The 21,444-nt window shown below is 35.0% G+C and overlaps 1 protein-coding gene and 1 pseudogene across 5 annotated transcripts in view; one reads left to right on the forward strand and one right to left on the reverse strand.

Moving 5' to 3' along the window:
• LOC138157040 (ubiquitin carboxyl-terminal hydrolase isozyme L3 pseudogene) overlaps positions 1–9,935 on the forward strand; it is a 10,333-nt pseudogene extending 398 nt beyond the window's left edge.
• Positions 1–21,444, reverse strand: part of LPCAT2 (lysophosphatidylcholine acyltransferase 2) — an 89,590-nt gene that overhangs the window by 35,972 nt on the left and 32,174 nt on the right. For all 5 annotated transcript variants that reach the window (XM_069082460.1, XM_069082461.1, XM_069082459.1 and 2 more), the window contains exons 9-10: positions 5,448–5,530; positions 338–463 (exon numbers count right to left, since the gene is read on the reverse strand). In XM_069082460.1, the coding sequence (XP_068938561.1) occupies positions 338–463; positions 5,448–5,530 (209 nt within the window). The remainder of the gene's footprint in view (positions 1–337; positions 464–5,447; positions 5,531–21,444) is intronic.

The following is a 21,444-nucleotide window of genomic DNA, read 5'->3' on the forward strand; positions in this document are numbered from 1 at the left end:
ACTTGACTTTCTGGTTCTGGGACTTGACTTTCTGGTTCTGGGACTTGGTTTTCTGGTATTTGAATTTGGTTATGCCCTCTATGTGGAGAGTCTGCTACATTTTGTGATTAACAACTATACCAGCATATTCATAACCACTGTGGGTGTTGTGAATATTGCATTATTGTTACAATGATATACTAGGGATCAAGTCCATAAACTTGGCTTTACTAGCCCAATGTAAGTCAACTTTAGAACTCTAAATGTGAAAATTGAATAACTGAAAGAGAACTCTTTAGTGCTTTAATAGAAACATATGTGATGAAAACACAGAATTCAACTCCAAGTATGCACTTACTTCAATTTCTGGCTAATTTTAGTAAATTCCACCAAACCAGCTTCCATAGGCAATGTCAGCTGTCCAGCTGAAATCATCAGTCTGCAATCTTCATAAGTATGGTCTGTAACAGGCACCCCCAGAGCACTAAAAAAAAAAAGTTAAACATTGATTTTCAAAAAGTTTCTTAAATGATTGTTCGTTGGGCTTGGATTGATCAGACAACATGAGTGAATGGAAGAGTACTTACTATTTATAATTATAACTGTGACCTTTTTTCATACCAAAGAGCCCAATTGTTACTACTGAATCACTGAACTTCCTTTTTTCTATTATTCAATCCCTACTTGGTTGTGTCTATGTAACTCAGAAATTTTTTAAGCACAAGTGATTGAAACATAAAACTGGAATTCAAGGGAGTGAGCTATGTCTCATCACAGCTCTAATATTAACTGGGAGAATGACTCTGGGAAAGTCATTTAATCTCTCAGGATTTTAAATTCCTCATCTGTAAAATAGGAATAATAATATCTACTCTTCCTATCTCAGAGAATTATTTTGAAGCCCAAGAAATGAAATGGAATAATGCATTTATCTCAATTATGGAAGTAATTTTTTTTACCTATTCAATGAATAGGAAGAAGTAATAAGAATAAAATATTGACCAAAGTAGTATTTTTAAAAATTATAAAAAAAAATTTAAATAAAGGACTGGTGTAAACATTGATGTGGGCACATAAAGCCTTGGCATTTAAAATATAAATGAAATTTTATAATATTTAAAAGTAATCCCTCATAAATGGATGGTGGATCTGAAAATAAAATTTCCAAAAGAAAGCATAAATTAGTAATAATCACTTGAAAAAGAGTTCAGTCTTTGTAATAAGTAAAAAGATAGGTGCAAACAGCAACGCTCATATATTCCTAGGCCTCCCATTCGTTAAATACTTTCCACCCATCAAAAATTGGCAAAAATAATGGAAAGCAACAAAACTCAATGTTAATTGGGTTGTGGAGAAAAAGACATACTCAATTGCTGATGAAAACTCACAAATTTGTAGATTCTTTCTGGAGAGTAGTTTGGCAATATGTAATAAAAGTTATAAAAACACTTAAAACTTTGAGTCAACAACTCCATTGTTGGGAATGTAGCTTAAAAGTATCATCAAAAACAAAGGAAAATAATTTTCTTTTCAAAGATTTTCATGACATTCTTATTTGTAATACAAATGAATAAATAAATTTTTAATTAGTAATTTCCAAAAAAAAAGGGGGGGAAATCTAAAATCCATAAAAAGGGGAATGGTTAAATAAGCTGTGGCACACCAATGTAAAAGAATGCTGCAATTAATCCTAGAAATATTAAAAAAAAGTTTTTGGAAGATTTTCATAAAATACTATTAAGGAAAGAAGTAGAAGAGGGAAGGAGTATACAAAAAATTATGACCAAAAAAGTGAATGAAATTTGGATAAATAAAAGTTATTATATTATGCAATGAATTTTTATTTGGGTTCAGACCCTTTGATTTAACTAGTGTAGAGAACTCCTAGGTAGGAAATACATTCTACCAAAAAAAAAGGACAGTATCTCTCCTAGAGACTTATCTGGCATTACTGAAAGGTAAAGTGACTTGCCAGAGTTACAATCAATATATCTGAACCAGTTACATCGAATCAGATCTTTCTTACTTTGACACTGGTTCTCTAACCCACCATTCCATACTGCCTCTCATAATGAAATTAATTCATTTAAAAAGTTTTAAAAAATGCTAAGCAAGTTAAATTGGTTATGCTGATGTTTAATAATAAATTTAGTATAAATTAATTTAAAATTCAAAGAGCATGAAAAAGTTTAAAAATATAATACCATAAAAATATAACCTTGAGAAAGGATAATAAATTGGAATACAAAATGACCCTGAAATAAGAGGCAAAACCCTACTCCTTAAAAATATGGAGAGAGAAAAGAAATGTAAGGTATAATCTTGTACATCCTTATTACAAAAATATGAAAGTCACTTTTATTAATAACTTTTTTGCTTAAGTATGCCTATTTGATATAGATTCATTTTTGTCTATTTCTGAGGATAAAGTTAGTATGAAGAGACAAGGGGAAAAGAGAGAAAGTCATGAAAGAATGTTTTGAAGCACAAAACTAAGGCATATGTTGTTTTTTTGTTTTTTGTTTTTTTGCTTTTTGGAGCGGGGAGGGGAGGGCAATTGGGGTTAAGTGACTTGCCCAAGGTCACACAGCTAGGTTTGTTGTTTTTTTTTGCATGTGTGTCAAGTGTCTGAGGCCAGTTCCAAAACCAGGTCTTCCTGACTCCAGGGCCAGTGATCTACTCACTGTGCCACCTAGCCGCCCCTGTTGTTTTTTTAAAAGTGCAACAATATACTAGTCAATAAAGCTATTGTGAAAAATGTTTGCCAAATATCCATACAATCTTCCTCTACCCTACTCCCCAAGTCACACAGCTATAATCCTTGCCAAAACAATATCCTTTTATCTAGAGATTGATGAGCAAGCCAGACACAAAAATATCCCTCATTATTTTCTTGATTTTTTCTTTATGATAGCTACATCAATTTTTTTCTGCTTTATTGATGCATTTTTACACCATCGTTACTGCTTTATATCCACACTTAGCAATTACCAATGAACTCTTATAACAAAGAAAAAGTTAAACAAAACTGATTGGCCAAAGGACCTTATCTGACTGACTGCAGTGGCAATATCCTGCATCCATAATCCATCTATAAAGGAGAGGAGAGTTACATATTTCACCATCACTTCTCTGGGACCAAGATTAAGCATTTCCATTAATTCAAATGTGGCTTCCTTAAGGAGTTGTTGGCTTTTACATTATTGTGAAAGAAAGAGGGAGAGAGGGATGGATGGATGGATAGATAGATAGAGATATATTTCTCCTGGTTCTTCTTTTTTGTGTTATATTAGCTCATCCAAGTCTTCCCACATTACTCTGGACATTATCAAATTTGTTGTTTCTTCAGGCACTAAAAACTTTCCATCATCTTCATATACCACAATTTGTTAGACCATTCCCTAATCAATATATACCCACTTTGCAGAAAGTTAAAAAGTCTGTTTTCTTTCCTACCACAAAAAGTACTTTTGTGACTATTTTGGTTTATAAAGGCCCATTATTTCTGTCTTTGACCTCTTCTTTAGATACATGCCAGAAGTGGGATTGTTGGAAAACTCAGTTTTCCGGTGGTTGTGCCAATGCACTGCTCCACTAAACGTGAATTAGTGTACCAGTCTTCCTGTAGCCCTTCCAACATTTACTCTTACCATTTTTAGTATGTTTGCCAGTTTGGAGGATATGAAAGGTAACCACTGAGTGGTTATAATTTGAATTTCTCTTATTAGAAATTTGGAACATTTTTTATATGACTTGTTGAAAGTTTCCATTCCTTCTCTGGAAACAGTTCGTTTTTTACCCCTTTTCTGTTGGATTTTGGTCTTACATAACCATTTTGATTACTTTTATATCTGGATAGCAAACTTTTGTCAAAGATAATTGTACAAATGCTTTCCTCACTTTCTCTTCTAAAAGAAGCTAAGTGGCACAGTAGGTGGTTCTAGACTTGTCAGGAAGACTTCAGTTAAAATGCTGCCTCAGACAATTACTAACTCTGTGACTCTCATCAAATAACTTAACCTCTCTCAGTCTCAGTTTCCCCATGTATAAAATAGGGATGACAATAGTACCTACAGGGGTGTTATAAAAATCAAATGAACTAACACAAAGTATATTGCAAACATTAAAGCTAGCTAGTTTTTTTATTCTAATCATACTGATTTTGTTTATTCAAAAGGTTATGTTTTAATTGTATGTAAATGAAATTATCTGTTTTATCTTTTAGGATCACCTCTATTTATTTGCTTAAGAATTTCTCCCTTAGTCATAGTTGTGAAAAGTACCATCTAGCTTTCTCCTTTTATTTTATTGTGATATTGTATCACTTAATACATTTAAATTTTGAACTTTCATTTTTTGCAAAGAGGACTCCTTGAGTCTCCTGTGCATGGGGGAAAATGTTGGCAAGGACTTTCAAGGGCTTCAAATATTATAAGAATGTATTCTTATGTGGGATTTTTCCTTTATGTAAAGTAGTATCCAGATAATTCAGCACTTTATTGATTGAGCAGAACTGAAATTATTCTAGTGGACATTTTAGGCTATGAAATGAGATCTAATGAGATAAACAAAAAGTGCTTTGAAACCCTTAAAGCCCTATTTAAATGTTAGCTATTATTAGTTCTTTTAACTGAAAGGATGCATTTGTTCCATATGATTGTAATTTCCAATTGCTTAATTTATGAATTATCTCAAACTTTTATCTCTTTGGTTCTACAGTTCATACTACTGTAACATTTATCCTGGGCTTCCAATAATGGGATGAATATACTCTCAGATCATGTAGAAACTTTGGTCTCAAATGACGGTCTTAAAAAAAATAGCTCATTTGATTTCCACTCCACGCAGTGGTATAACAGAACCAATTGCAATTATTACATTTTCAGTATGAGCATTTACACCTCAGAAATTATCAAAAGCTAGAAATCAGGGTTTAATTTGTTTTATTGATTGTCTAGACTTCAGAAAGTGATGGATAAAACGTTAATAATGTAGATTAAACTTAAAATTGTGTCCTGTATGCTTTTTTTCTGTAGAATTAGTTGTTACACATTTATCAACACACCCCAACCTTATATAACTATTATTGAAATTTAACAGGCTCTTGATGATACAGTCAAAGAGTTAATATCAATGGGACACTGAAAAGTGTGACAAAGACTGATGAGCATGCAGGGAAAATATAGGGTGACTTATTTTAACCCACTCTACAAGCATGCCATTGGAGGATGCCATTGATATTTCACTTCATAGTTCATACTTTGTCCCAAAGGATTTAGAATTGAAAGGGATCTTTAAATTTTTCTAGTCTAAATCCCTGATTTTATAAATGAGTAAATGGAAGTCCAAAAATCTACAGTCACACTAGTTGAAAATATCAAAGCTGGTAGTTGCATCCAGGTCTTTAGATTCCAAATACAACAAATGTTCTTTCCCCTGCTGGCCTCAAACTTTGCATGGATACTTACTCTGCCATGATGTTCCGTACATGACTGGCAAAAAGAACAGGATCACTTCTTTCTTCTTCATTAGGAACATGAACAGGCATAAACTGAAAGATAAATTTCAGTAAGGAAAATTACACAGGCTTAGACCCATTGTCAACAAGTATCTTGTTATATTACTGCTTCTCAGTCATCTCTGCTTATTTATTTCAGTCCAGTCTTTCCATTCCTTCAAGTTGGAAGCTTCACTTTCATCATTTGACTTTCTTCTCTAACATTTCTTTTTCTCACATTCTGTGCTTTCTATTCATTCATTCAGTAAATATTTACTGAGTAGTATCATAGAATAAATATTGAGTAAGAGAATCCAGGATAAAGTTTTTTTTAAAGAATAGGTTTAAAGACTACAAGATCAATTCCAAGTGATAATGTCTATGGTATAAGTATGCTAGTGAATTTATGATATGTTGTGGAGATGAAGGATGGTAAAAAAAAAAGGTATCAATAAATCAGTGAGTATGCTTTAATAGAAAGAACAATAGAATGAGTCAGGAAACCTGCTTAAGTCTCAAGTGCAATATAAATGTGAGCCATTTGTATTATGCTGAAGCCAATGCATATAATTGCAGCAGATGAAGTAGAAAGAAAATTGACTAGAAGCTAAAATACTTGACTAAAATGAGGGACTATTTAGTAAGATGGCAGTCATTGGTGACAAAGATGAGGAAAACGTTGTGTAAATGGATAGGATAGACTTCTAAAGGAAAGATGAAGTTGAGATTAAAACAATTTTTGAAGCAGGTGTTCTTAACATATGGTCAATGGATTTATTTTTGTTTGTTTTAATAACTGCATTTCAATAGAATTGGTTTCTTTTGTAATCCTATATCTTTTTTATTTTATGCACCTAAAACATTATTCTGAGAAGTCCATAGACTTCACCAAACTGACAAAGGCTAGACTCCATGCACAAAAAAGGCTAAAGTATCTATAGTCTGGAGGGATATTGAGGGGCAAAGAATATACTCCCCCTTTCTCTTCTGGCTCTGTGAGGAAAGGAGAATGAATTAAGTGGCCTCTCTTGGAAAAGATTAAAAGGAATTAATTGATATCAGGAAATATTAGGCTTTAGTTTTTCATTTAAATTGTCATTATTTTTACTTATATGACTTTCCAGAATGAAGAGGAAGATAGAATCAGAAGAATCAAACTTAGAGAACATATTTTCCAACCCCTTCATTTAACCAGTGAGGAAACTGAGATCCAAAGTGGGGCCATAATTTGTGTAAGATCAAAGAACTAGTTAATGACAGATCCAGGACTACAACAGAGCTCTCTTGACTCCAAGTTCCAAAGTTTTTCCATCAAATTATACTACCTCCCTAGTACTGATTGCCCCAGATTTTACTGCCATATTGTTAACATTTATAATAGTTGCTTTAAGATTTGCAAAGTGTTTTATAAATAGTATCACATTTGATCCTCACAACAACCATGAGAGGGAGGTACTATTATTATTCCAATTTTGCACATCAGGAAACTGAGGCAGATGAAGATTAAGTGATTTAATTTCAAGAAGCTTACATTCTAAAAAGAGAGATGATCTATACATATATATATATATATATATAGAATGTATATGATAGATCTTTTATTTTTTTTGAAAGGGGGAAAGATTAGATTCATTACTCTTTTCTACTATTCTTTTAACTTAAGAGATACAAAAACCATAAGGCTCTTTGCAGCCCACATTTCTTTGTCTTTCTATTAATTAAGCCACTAGAGGTCTCCAAATCTCCCAAATAGCCAATACAGTAATCAAACTAGCTTTTCTTTTTTCTAATATATTTTTTATTTATTTGTTAAATATTCCGCAATTGTATGTAAAAAAAAATAGAATTCATTTATTTAAAATTTGGAATTCAAATTTTCTCTCTCCTTCCCACCCCTTAAGAAGAAAAGCAATATGATATTGATAATACCTGTGAAGTCATGTAAAACATTTCTACATTGACCATGTTACAAAATACATAAACACCCAACAAGAAAAATAAATATTTTTTTAAAGTATGCTCCAAACTCAGAGTTTATCTGTTCTTTCCATGAAGGTGGATAATATTTTTTATCATGGGTCCCTTGGAATTGTCTTGGGTCAGTCTTGATCAGATTAGCTAAGTCTTTCACAGCTGATTATTCCTTATAATATCACTGTTACTGTATACTATATTCTCCTGGCCCTGCTCTCTTCACTTCAACTAGCTTTTCAAATTAATGTTTTCCAAAAACTACGGGCATTTTCTTCTATCCTGTATTACTTGAATCTAGCATAATTGCTAAGTAGTAAAATCCAATAAAAACTACCTAAAATAAAATGTTAATAACACTATAAAATGTTTTTTTTTATTTTAAATGCTTGAAGAATTGTATTTGCAAATGCTGGAATGACGAGTTATAGTCAATCTTGCTTATAAATAAAATAGGTATATAGTGTTCTCTCTTACATGTACTAAGTCACACTTTGTACTAAACATTGCCTAATGAAATATTTAGTATAATATTAGCATAATATAATTTAGTTAGAACCCTATTTGCACAGATAATATTTGCCCATGTAGCAATTTTAATAAGCTTAATATCAGCATGGCATTTTACTCTTGGAAAAAAAATTCCAAAGAGAATCCAAAGTAATAAAATGGATAAATTTTATATTTAGATATCTGAAGATTTCCAGCTACCCCTATTGAAGAAAATCAGTGGAAAATCTAAATAATAAGTCTAAATAAATGATCTAAATACAAAATAACTTCTTTCAGGGCTAATCTATAGGAGTTTTATGTCACAAATCAGTGAAACATGCAAGTCAATTTAAACTGTTAATGGTAATGAACTGATGGTTTTCAAACTTCTTGGTCACAGGACCCCATTTAGAATCTTAAAAATTGTTGAGGAAATCCCCCAAAACTTTTATTTATGTGGGTTATATCTATTGAAATTTACCATAATAGACATTAAAACAGCTTAATTTTATGAAAATAATTTTGATATCATGGATCTCCCTGAAATGTTCTCCAAGTCCCCAGACTACACTTTGAGAACACTGGTATAGGCATGTACTTTGAAAGGGAAAGGCAAAGAGGCATCATGGGAAGTGGGCTCATCATCATCATCTTTTTAACATGGTCACTTTTTCTCTGTGATCTCAGCATCTATTATTTTTGTCTGTTTTTTTTTTTCTATACATCTTATTCTATTTTCATCTTCAGGAATTTCAGCAACAAAGAAGACAGTCCACCTGACACCTGATTTTAAATTTATTCAACTCCAAAGAACTTAGAAGTAGAGTTGAGATTAGTTACCAGGACAGCTGACACTGATCCTCATCATTGAATTCAACATTTATCAAACCGCTATCATAGAACTAACTAGCCTCAAGTGAACAAAACTTTGTCTTGGAGTAACAACTGCCTTGCTTTAAGTCTTCCACTTACCCACAAAACTGTGGGATCAAACCACCCTGTGCCACTCTCACAGATACACATATAACTGTCCTTCATTGTGGTAACATTCTATGAGGCTCTCCTTGAACAAATTAATTAAAGAGCATTTATTAGCAGCCTGTGGCTGTCAGAGCTGGAGCTGAGAGACTGAGCTGAAACCTAAGTGAGCCAGACATGCAGAGTCACTGCTGGCTGCCTCTGGAGGCCAATCCCGAGGTCACCAACCATTTTCTTAAACAATTAGGTCTGCATCCCAACTGGCAATTTGTCGATGTGTATGGTATGGAACCTGAACTCCTTTGCATGGTGCCACGACCAGTTTGTGCCATATTGTTTCTCTTTCCAATCACAGAAAAGTATGAAGTATTTAGAATAGAAGAGGAAGAAAAAATAAAATTAGAAGGACAAGATGTCACAGAATCCGTGTATTTCATGAAGCAAACCATCAATAATGCCTGTGGAACAATTGGGCTGATCCACGCCATTGCTAACAACAAAGACAAAATGAATTTTGAATCTGGATCAGCAATGAAAGAGTTCTTGGAAGAATCTCTAAGTATGAATCCTGAAGAAAGAGCCAGATACCTAGAAAAATATGAAGCTATTCAAGCTACTCATGAATCGAGTGCTTATGAAGGTCAGACAGAGGCTCCAAGTATAGTTGAAAAAGTAGATCTGCATTTTATTGCATTAGTTCATGTAGATGGGCATCTCTATGAATTAGATGGGCGCAAACCATTTCCAATTAACCATGGGAAAACTAGTGATGATACTTTGTTAGAGGATGCCATAGAAGTTTGCAAAAAGTTCATGGAACGGGACCCAGAAGAATTAAGATTTAATGTGATTGCTCTTTCTGCAGCATAGCTCATGCATAATGGAAACACCAGTATGGTATGATTTGTAACAAAAATAAAATCCTCCTGCCACACTCCAGTATTCACAAATTTTGATATTTTCATGATAACACTGACCAATAATAGTTTATGTGGATTAAACTTTGAACTAATTTGTATTTTGTGTCTTTTTTCTTTCATAATGTATGGAAGATTAACTGTTCTACTTTTAAAAAATAAAATGCAGAGTAACATGATATAAGTGGCATTCACAGTTACACTCTCTGTGCCTCAAGTGTGATAAATGTTAGCTAGTTTATATAAATACAATATTTGAATTGAAAAAAGAACATTTATTAAATCATTACTGTATGGCAAGTAATATTGAAAACAGGGAAAAGTGCTAGTTCAGGCTCTTAAGGAGGTACACATACGCCCTGTGTGGGATAGGTTATACCCTACATCACAGCTACCTACTCCCACCTCTCAAGTATTTTTGTCCTTATGACAATCTTATTGGTACCTAATATTAGCAAGGTGCTATTCTAAAGCACTGGGAATACAAAAACAGAAATCAAGAGTGGTCCCTGCCCTCAAGGAGTTTACATTCCACAGGAAATGCAATATAATCCATGCCAATCCAATATTAACAACAAAAAAAATCAACACATTGTCTATCATGTGCAAAGTACAGTGAATACAAAACCAAAAAACAAAATGAAAGAGTATCCCTGCCATCAAAAAGCTTATAATCTACATGGGAAAGTGGTAAGGAAGAGGAGAGAAATATACATTACTTACAGAGCACACAAGCAGAAACATAGATATATACATACATGGGTTCTGTAGGAACTGCTGAGCATTGAAGGAAACAAGGAGTTTGGTCATCATCTCTATTGATGACTATCTCCTTGGCTCCAATCCTACATCTCTAACTACCCATTGGACATTTCTAACTAGATATCCTGGATTTCAAACTCAACATATCCAAAACAGAATGCGTTCTCTTTTCCCTAGAGCCTGACCTTCTTCTGAACTTTCTTTTTGTGTGAGGGGCACCCCAACCACCCAAGTTCTAAACCTTGATGTTATTCTCAACTCTTCACTTTTCACACATTCCACTTAACAATCAGGCATCAACAACTGTCATTCATATCTTCACAACATTTCTTGAATGCTCCCTTTCCTCAAAATGTATAGAACCACCTGCCTAGTTCAGACCTTTATTATGTCTTGCCTAAATTATTGTGATAGCCTCCCAACTAGTCTCCTTACTTTAAGCCTCCCTCCACTCCAAGCCATCCTCCATCAAACCACTAAATTGTACTTTGTTTTAATGTGCACTACTGACTATGCCACTCCCCTTACTTAAAAAATCCAATGACTCTTTTGTCTCTAGGATCAAACAAACTTTTCTGGCACTTAAATTGCTTCACAACATGAACCAATCCAAACTTTCCAGATTTCTCACACATTGCTCCCTCCATACACCTGACAATCCAGTCATCCTAGTCCACTTGCTGTTATACACAATACCCATCTCCCACCTCCATTCCTTTGCATTACTTGTGCTCCATGCCTGGAAGTCCAATCTTCCTCTCTTCTACCTCAAGAACCTTCTTCTGCATAAAACCTTTCCTGGTTCCCCCAGTTGCTAGTGTCTTTCCCTAAAATTTATCCTTACTTTCCATCTCTTTTATATAGCTACATATGTGTTTTATATCTACCTATATATGCATAGATTGTCTTTCTCATTAGAATGCCTTCCTGAGGGCAAGGATTGTTTTTCTTCTATCTTTATATTGTAGCTACCTTGCACAATAAGATATTTAATAAATGCATAATTGAATGATGAGGGAAGGCATTCCAGGCATGATGGATAGGTGGTACAAAGGAACAGTGTGGAGAGGGAGTGACGAGTTTCAGAAACAGCAAGAAGTCCATTTTCCCCAATACATGTAAAGGACAGTAGTATACAATAAGCCTGGAGGAGTAGGCTAGAGCCACATCATGAAGGGCTTTAAATTCTAATTTGATAAATTTGTATTTTCTCTTATAAGTAACAGCGAGTCACTAAAAGTTCTTAAAGATATGAGTGATATGGTCAGAATAATGCTGGAGGAAGATTATTTTGCAATCTGTGTGAAGGATGAATTGAAATAGGGAGAGACTAGAAGCCAAGAGTCCAATTTGGAAGCTGTGGCAATAGTCTAGAAAAGAGTGAATAAGGGCATACTAGGGCAGTAGCCATATAAATGAAGGGAAGAAGAACAAATGAATGAACCATTATATAGTGCTTATTTTGTGCTAGGTACTATGCTCAATGTTTTACAATTATTTGATCCTCACAACAACCGTAAGAGGTAGATGCTATTATTATTCCCATTTTATATATGAGGAAACTGATGCAAACAGGGGTTAAGTGACTTGCCCAAGGTCATACATCTACTAAATGTTTAAGGCTACATTTGAACTCAAGTCTTCCTTACTCTAGGTACAGTACTCTATTAATGAATAGGTGCTACCTACCTATACCAGACATGAACAATATTATAGAATTCAAATCTAAAAGACCTGGAAAGTAATTGGATATTAGGGAAAAGGTAAGTCAGAGGAAAAAAGTTGAAGATGATGCTCTAGTTATTAGCTTGGTTAAACAGGATGATGTTTCTATACCATTGTAATATAATGCCAAGCAAAGGCAACTTCCCAGGTTCAAAATACCAGCATAGGTGCTCTCTATTTTATTCAGTGACAAACCAAGAACAGAGAAGATCAAAACATGACATCATTCAAAATACAGCATTTACTAAGTGTGATTAAATAATCTCCAAGTACTACCCCACCCCAGGACCTTCCAATCATTCAATCAATTACAAAGTCCCTGTTCTAAATACTTCTCCACCCCTAGGCTATACCTTAATTAAGTCCACCACAAAGCCCCTCTTCTCAAATGGAGATTAGTTTCCAAACTTAAGGTCAAAAGTTCCCCACCCCTGGATCACAATTGAATCTACCCCAGAGTTACATCAAGTTTAAACACAGCACTTAATACCCAAATGGAGGTCTTTTCTTCATCTTGACACGAGGCAAGTTCTCAGCAATCTTAGTTCCTGGGGAGACAAGGCTTAGCAAGGCCATAAGATACATTGCCAGTCCCTTCATGAATTTATCCTCTGTCTGTAGAACAGTCCTAGAACCCCTGAACACATGAGCAAAGCCCTCTCCCAGGATTTCTGTAAACATACAACAAGAAAATCCTTCTTCAGGGCTTCTGAACCAACAGAAAGGCTCCCAGACCCCTGCAACAACAGCACTGTCCTTCACCAGTGGACAGTATTCACTCTGTCTGCAGGACAGTCTCCAGACCCCTGCAACAACAGCACTGTCCCTCACCAGTGGACAGTATTCACTCTCTGTCTGCAGGACAGTCTCAGGGCTTCTTAGCAAACAGCCAGGTTCCAGGACTTCTTCAACAAAAGGACTGTCTTTCACCAGTGGACAAATCTGGCAAAAGAACATCAAAACAGACAGACAAAGTACCAGCAAAGCAGCCATGTCTCCTCAGTCCTTGGCAGCTCAGGGGGGCAGGTCTCAAAAGTCCAGGGCAATTCAAAGCGGCCACCAGCAATTCTCTTAGTCTCTCTCTCTCCACGAGGTGCTGCTTCCAAAAAGATCTTCCGCCTCTCTCTTGTGTCTCTCCAAATCTACATCACCAGCTCCTCCCAGTTCAGGACTTTCTTTTCACATCAACAAGCCCATCCCACAGGTGGGATTAACAAACTCTGGGTTTTAACACAATCAATTTGAAAACCAAGCCAATACAGGGGAATCTTTAATTGCCATTACTATCACAACCATCTACAGAAATAAGAAGTTGCAGGGAAGGTAAGATGAAGGAGGAAAGATAATGAATTCTCTTCTGCACATAATGACTTTGAGACTGCCTATGGGGCATCTAGGGTGAGAGCTTCAGCAGGCAAACATGATGCTATAACTAGAGGTCAGAAGAGTGATGAGGACTAGATGCGTAGATCTTGCAGACATTTGAATATAAGTTCACCAAGATAATGTGTGGTAAAGGACGAGGAAAGAACTCCAAGAAAGAGCCCTGGGACATGTCCTCATAGAAGAAGCTGGAGATGGATGGGGATCCAGCCAAGAAGAAAGAGAAAGCAGTAGTTAAAGAACAAAGATCATGAAAGCCAAGAAAGGAGAAAAGGGATCTATGAAGAGGGGATGTTTGACAATATCAAATCCTGCAAAGATGAAAAAAGAATAAGTATTTGAGAAAAGGATTGAATTTAGCAATTAAGAGATCATTGGTTACGTTAGAGAGAACAATTGCAATCAGTAGTGGTGGGATGGAAGCCAGACTGCAAAAGATTATTTAATTGTTTAAGTCATGTCTGACTTTTTATGACCCCATTTGTAATTTCCTGGGCAAAGTTGGTAGAGTGGGTTGTCATTTCCTTCTCCAGCTCATATTACAGATGAGGAAACTTAGGCAAACAGGGTTAAGTGACTTGTCCAGGGTCTCACAGCTTATAAGTTTCTGACGTCAGATTTGAACTCAGGAAGATGAGTCTTTTTGACTTCGGCCCAAGCACTCTATCTATTATGCCACCTAGGTGCCCTGCATGGGGTTGAGAAGTGAATGGGAGATTAAATGAAAGCAAGAAATACAGTTTTTTTTCCCTAGAAGTTTAGTGGTGAAAAGGAGGCAAGATAGAAGATGCAAGATTAAGAGGGTATAAGGTCAAGTGAGGATTATTTAAGGATGAGGAAGGCCTGGGAATATATATATAGAGAGAGAGAGCAAAAGGTGCAAGGTGATAAGGAGGTACTACAGATAGGAGAAGGAAGAATTTCTAAAGAGCAGACTCCAAGAAGAGATGAGGGGATGGGATCTGGGATATATGTAGGAGATTTAACCCGAGGCTCTGCTCATCAGCAACCATGAGTTTAATTATTATATTTATACAGAAGACTCACCACCCTAGGTATCCAGCCTTAATATTCCTACTCTCCATTTTTATAACAACAGTATTTCAATTTGGATGTCACAAAGGCATTTCCAGTTTAACCTGTCAAAAACTGTACTCATTATCTTTCCTAAAAAAGTACCCTTCTTCTGAACTTTCCTATCTGAAATGGGAATCATGATGAATCAAAATGATGAAAGGGCATCACCGTCCTCCCAGTCACACGGATTTGTAGCCTCTGCGTCATCTTCAAATCCTCACTTTCACTCACACCATATAACCAGTTAGCTAGTAAGTATTATCACCTCTATCACCTCATCAATCAATATACATTTATTAAGAACCTACTGTAGCCTAGGTATAATGCTAGGTATAGTGGTTACAAACAGAGAGAATCAAATAATCACTCTTCCCAAGAAGCTTGCATTCTAATGGGTGAAGGCAATTATGTAATAACATTCACTACAGCTTAGATGGCACAGTGGATAAATCACTGGGTCTGAGTTCAAATTCTTCAACTTCCTAGCTATATGTCATTGGCAAGTCAGTTAACCTCTGTTTGCCTGAGTTTCCACATCTGTAAAATGGGGAAAATAACTGCACCTCCCTCCTAGAATTGTTGTGAGGATCAAATGATACATTTGTAAAGAGTTTAGCACAATGCCTGGCACATGATAGGCACTAGAAAAGTATTAGCTATTATCATTATTTTTAATTTTTATTAAAAGAATAAAGTAGTTCAATGTAAGTCAAACTCAGAAGAAAAAGTGATTTTGCATAAGAAATGGAATCCCTGAAAATTAGAATAGACCAAATTGAAATCAATAACTCTGAGTCAGTAAGAAATATTAAAACAAAATCAAAAGACTCAAAAATAGATGGAAATATAAGATATCTGATATCACAAATAGATTATTAGGATCATCTCAGAGAATTACAATTCAAAGACAAAAAAAATTAGCTATCTTTGAACTCCATGTAAATCATTTTTTAAAGCCTTGATACTATATTTCAAGAAATTATAAATTAAAACTGTTCAGATCAATTTGAACCAGAGGGTAAAGTAAAGGTTTTAAAATCTATCAATAATCTCCTGAAAGGAAACTCAAAAAGAAAAGTTCCAGTAATATCAAAATGGACAAAATCTGATGCCCTGCCTCAAAGAAAAATACTGCAAGCAGCCAGAAAAGAGTAGTTCAAGAACCAAGGAACTTCAATTAGGTCTACAGAAGACCTGGAAGGATCTAAAATAAACAAGAGTAGATGATGAAACATATTGCAAAAGGCAAAAAAATATATAGGCTTAAAATCACAGGTAGTTTATTTACCCTGAACAGTTGAGTATAATTCTTCAGGGGAAAAATGGACCTTTAATAGAGCATTTTCTCTTACGTCTTAGTATTGAAATGATTCTGCTCTGAAGGTTTTAAAAGGAGGAAAGGAATAGAGGGTTAAAAGAGGAAGACAAAAGTAGAAAGGAGGGAAAAATGGAATCTACTATTTTTCATATTTAGGGTGCTTCAAAATATAAAGAATATGGGTGAGGGAGGAGACATTAGATGAACCTCACTTTTATCTGAAATGGACAAAGGAGAAATGAACACAAAGACATCAAACTCAGTAGGGAAACAGGTGAGGTTGGAGGAAGCAGTTACAAGGGAGAATACTATTAGGGAAGGAAAAGTAACAAGCAAAACAAATTTTTGATCCTATAGGAAACATTTAAAAATGCAGGTGGGTGGGAAGAAAAGGAAAAATAGAGAATCTAAGGGGGTGCCTAATATTTCCTCTCAGACAATTAGAGAATGACTGAATAAATTGTATTTGAATGTAATGGGAACACTATTGTGCTGTATGAAATGGCAAAAGAGAGGATTTCAGAGAATCTTGCATAGTATGAGCTGAAGCAGAGTAGAATGAGAAGAAACAGGAGAACAATTTATCCAAGAACAATACTGAAAAGAAAAAAAATTGAAGACTTAAGAACTCTGATTGAATCACTGACTACCATGTCTCCAGAGGACCTATAATAACATAGTACTCTCCTTCTTTCAAAGAGGAGATGGACACAAAGTACAGACAAACATTTTTGGACGTGGCCACTGGCTGGATTTGTTTTGCTTGACTACACTGATTTCCAACAAGTTTTTCCTCCTTTCTTACTCTCAATTAATAGGGGAAAGGAAAGAAGGAAGTGGTTAGCAATAGCAAAGATACATAGAATGCTCCATCTTCCATCTCCATTACTTTCTGTTGGCAGTCCTCCATGCCTGGATGCACTTCTACCTTAACTTTGCTTTTCAGTTTACTTTGTTTCTTTCAAAAGTTAACTCAAAAATAACCTATACAAAGTTTTTCCTGATTTTTTAGTTCCTAGCATTCTTTCCCCCCCCAAAAAAAACCCTTTATGTTGTACATAATAGATATGTGATATATGTGTACATGTGCGTGTGAATGTGTGTGTGTGTGTGGTTGATTAGCACAACCTGGTGCAGCATATAGTACATGTAAGAGAGAAGTGATATCCTTAAAATGATTATGTGTAGAACAGACCACGGAACACCTTGTGACGCTAACCCCTCGAAACTTAGTTTATGCCACCATCCCATTACTGACATCATTCTCTCCAAGGTCACCTTCTAAACACCTAAATCTTATGGCCTTTCAATCCTCCCTCACCTTCCTTAAAATTTTCTCCTCTTTTCACTTTTCTGAAGCATTGTACTTCCTTCCTTTTCTCCTACTTTTGAAATCATTTATATCTCCTATTCATTTGGTAATAAATACATGCCAAATGCACTTTTTATGTATATCACATTTCATATCTAAGAGACAATATTGCTATCAATCTCTTCTTTCTAATAAGAGGATAAGAGTGATAGATTAAAATGAAGCTTTAACTCTTAGATTCCTCTTTTAACTTCATGAATCAGAGAACAAATGAAGGAAAAAACCAGTAAAGAGTTATCACTGCCATATCCACAGAAAGAGAAACATGTCTATGAAGTGCCTAAATATAACTGGGTATTCCCATCTCCCTGGGATCACAGAAAAAAGCAAATAAGACTCTAATTCAGTCCTCTTACTTTATACTCTGTGTTGGGAAATATCTTACGCAGGACAGCAAAGCTAGTTAAAATCACTGACAAGAATAAAACCCAGGCCTCCTGACATTCTGACTAGAGTTCTTTCCATTATACCATAATATCACTCATGCTTTTCATGAGCATACTCTAAAATAAACTGGACTTCAGAACATGTCTCTGTATTTGTGAGATGGAGATCTCCCAAAAGGCAGTATCTAGGCCAAAAACCACAAACCAATTCAGTATCTTGGAAATTAAATAAACTACAGAGAGGTTTATGCATGTACTTGAGCCTTCCATAAGTAACTAGCTCTTTGGGGACTTCTAAAGTAAAATATTTCTGAGCCAATTGAATAAAACACTATTAAATACTGTCTTTTCCTAAATCATAAATTCTTGAGTTTGCTTGAAAGAAAACTCCTACCTTGAATAACAAAATGTTCTTATATTTCTCTGGGTGGTGAAATGTCCTCCCCAAAATGTCTTAGAATACCACCCACACCTTTAAATACACACTATAACCTTTGTAAGGGAATTGCTTAGAAGTATACGTGTGGATATACATTTACACAAATCATTTTTAATACCCATAATATACTGGAATTAAAATGGTCTCTAAAGACTATGTGCTTGGAATGCATTTGCATAATGCTGCATTATAAGAAAGTAGAAAGACAGTCCTATATTCAGTTACTGGGGGTAGGGGAGGTCTGACTGATTTTTTTTTTTATCACAGGCAAAGTAATAAGCAAGCAAGCAAGCAACAAACATTTTTATTTAGAATTTGCTATGTTCTAGACACTGTGCTATACAGGCACTGGAATAAAAAGTCAAAATGAAATAATTTCTGCTCTCAAGGAGTTGGTATTCAATTGGAGGAGACAATAAATATGTTTGCATATAAATATACATGTGTGTATGCCTGTGTGTATGTGCATGTGTATATTTATACACATGCATGTAAGACATGAGGTAGGTTTGAGTGGCATCTTGAAGGAAGTCAGGAATTCGAGACAGATGTCAAGAGGAAGTGCCTTTGAAACATGGGACACATCCAATGAATAAAGGCAAGGAGATAGGAGATAAGAGTGTTGTGTGTGAAAAAAAAAACAGAAGAAAGAAGGTCAGTTTAGCTGGACCATAGAGTACAGAGAAAGGGAAAATATATAATGAGGCCAACAGCTTAGGGTCAAGTTGCAAAGGTTTCTAAAAGCCAAAGGAGTTTATATTTTATTCTAGAGGCAACAGAAAGCTGCTCAGGTTGACTAAATAGAAATGTAATGCAAAAATTACTCACCTATGTAGAATAGACTAAAGTAAGGGGGGGAACTTGAAATAGAAAGACCAATGAGAAGACCACTGCAATAGTCCAGGAAAGAGGTGATGAGTCCCTAAACTAAGGCAGTGGTTGTGGGAACTGAGAGAAGTTGTAGTCAGAGATACTGTATAGATAAAAATGGCAAAATTGGCAACCAATTGCATATGTGGTATGAAGAAGAAAGACAAATAAGGAAAATGCTCAGGTTATGGGCTGGGGAGACCAGAAGAATGGTATTACATTCAACAGAAATAGAGGGTTTCAGTGGAGGGAAGGGGAAAGGATGATAAGGTCTGTTTTAAAAATGTTGAGTATGAGATTTCTTCTAAACATCCAGTTTTAAATGCCCAATGTACAACCGGTGATGTGGTACTAAAGCTCAGGAGGAAAACTAGTTAACTATACACAATGATATAGGCTCTGATTTAATTTATATTTCTCCTCTGTAATAATCAACTAGAAAGTTCTTCATTTATTATATATTAGGAATGTTCTCTTATTAACTGTTAATTAACTATGAACTTTGTGTAACCTTAAGTCATTGGTGTGAGTTATTTGCCAAGAAATTTTGGGTGTTTGTGCTTAATAAAATTTTTATTTAGCAGAGTACAAAATTTGTTAAGTATAGTGATCACAAAATATACAAAACTAATACTCACTAACTCCACACATCAGATCTTAAACTCATAAAGAACCCAAGAAAAATAGTTCCTCTTATTGAAGGGAAACTGTACATGTGTGAGTCTCCCAAATCTCCTGTAGGGCAGCCAAATTAAACATTCAGAGCGCCATGATTCCTCACACTCAAGAATACTTTGCCGTAAGCAAAAATGTCTGAGAACCATTAGCCTAAATTACAGGTTCATAAATTCTGGAAGAGAACTTAGAAATAATCTAGTCTAATTCCTTCATTTTTAAGATAATAAAAAATTCTACAGGAATCATTTCCTGATTACCTCTTAATTCTAGTGCCTTCCCTCTGCTGACTTTTCCAATTTATCTTGCATATAACCTGTTTGCAAGTTGTTTTCTCTACTGGACTGTAAACCCCTTGGGGGCAACGACTGTCTTTTTTTTTGCATAGTTTCTGGTCCATTCTAGGTGCTTAATATATGTTTATTGACTCTGACTGCCTGAGAGAGGAAGTGGTTTACTAAAAGTCATAGAGGTCCATGGTAAGCACAACCACATACAGAATGTGGTCAATGCAAATGACAACCACAAAGAAATGAATTTCAGTTCTGATGACTAAAAATTGGTGGGGGGAATGAAGACAGTAAAATCCATGAGAGTAGGGATTGGGTTATATCATTCTTTTGTATTCCTCATACCACTTTCCAGAGTGATTGTTGTTCAGTCATTCAGTCACATACAACTCTTTGTGACCCTAAAGACCATTGGGTTTTCTTGGAAAAGATACTGGAGTGATTTGCCCTTTCCTTCTCCAGTAGATTAAGGTGAATAGAGGTTAAATGACTTGCACAGGGTCATATACAGTGTCTGAAGCCAGGTTTGAACTCAGGTCTAATTCCCAGGTCCAGCACTCTGTCCACTAAGCCATCTAGCTGCCTCACACACAATGATAGGCATATAGTATAAGCTCAATATTTATCAAATTGAATTGAAAATATACTATTAAACAAGCAAAACTAATGTATAGGCAAAATTGGAAGGAAAGCTTTTTTTAAGGAAACTGGTGGAAAATTTATATAATTTTTCTCTGATAAATACCTCATTTCTGAAATATATAGGGAACTGAGCCAAATTTATAAAAATAAGAGCTATTCCCATATTGATAAGTGGTCAAAAGATATTAATAGGCAGTTTTCAGAAAATGGAATCAAAGTTACCAATAATCACATGAAAAAAAAATGCTCTAAATCACATTGGTTAGAGAAATGCAACTTAAAACAAGTCTGAGAAACCACTTCATGTCTATCAGATTGACTAACTTAAAGAAAAGGAAAATGACAAATGCTTGAGGGGAAGTGATAAAAAACAGGATACTAATACATTGTTAGTGGAGTTGTGAACTGGTCTAACCATTCTGGAGAACAATTTCAAACTGCCCCCATAGGGCTATAAAACTGTGTATACCTTTTAACCACTACTAGGGATGCATCCCAAAGAGATCAAAGAAAAGGGAAAAGGATTATTTATACAGAAATATTTATGGAAACTCTTTTTGTGGTAGCAAAAAAGAAATTGAATTTGAGGGAATATCCATAAGTTGGGGAATGACTAAACAAGTCATAGTATATGATTGCAATGAAATACTAATGTGATATAAAGAAAAACC

The sequence above is a fragment of the Petaurus breviceps genome, unplaced genomic scaffold (assembly GCF_028583685.1).
Source record: "Petaurus breviceps papuanus isolate PSGF00001 unplaced genomic scaffold, PetGlider_PUasm1.0 171, whole genome shotgun sequence".
Lineage (NCBI taxonomy): Eukaryota > Metazoa > Chordata > Mammalia > Diprotodontia > Petauridae > Petaurus > Petaurus breviceps.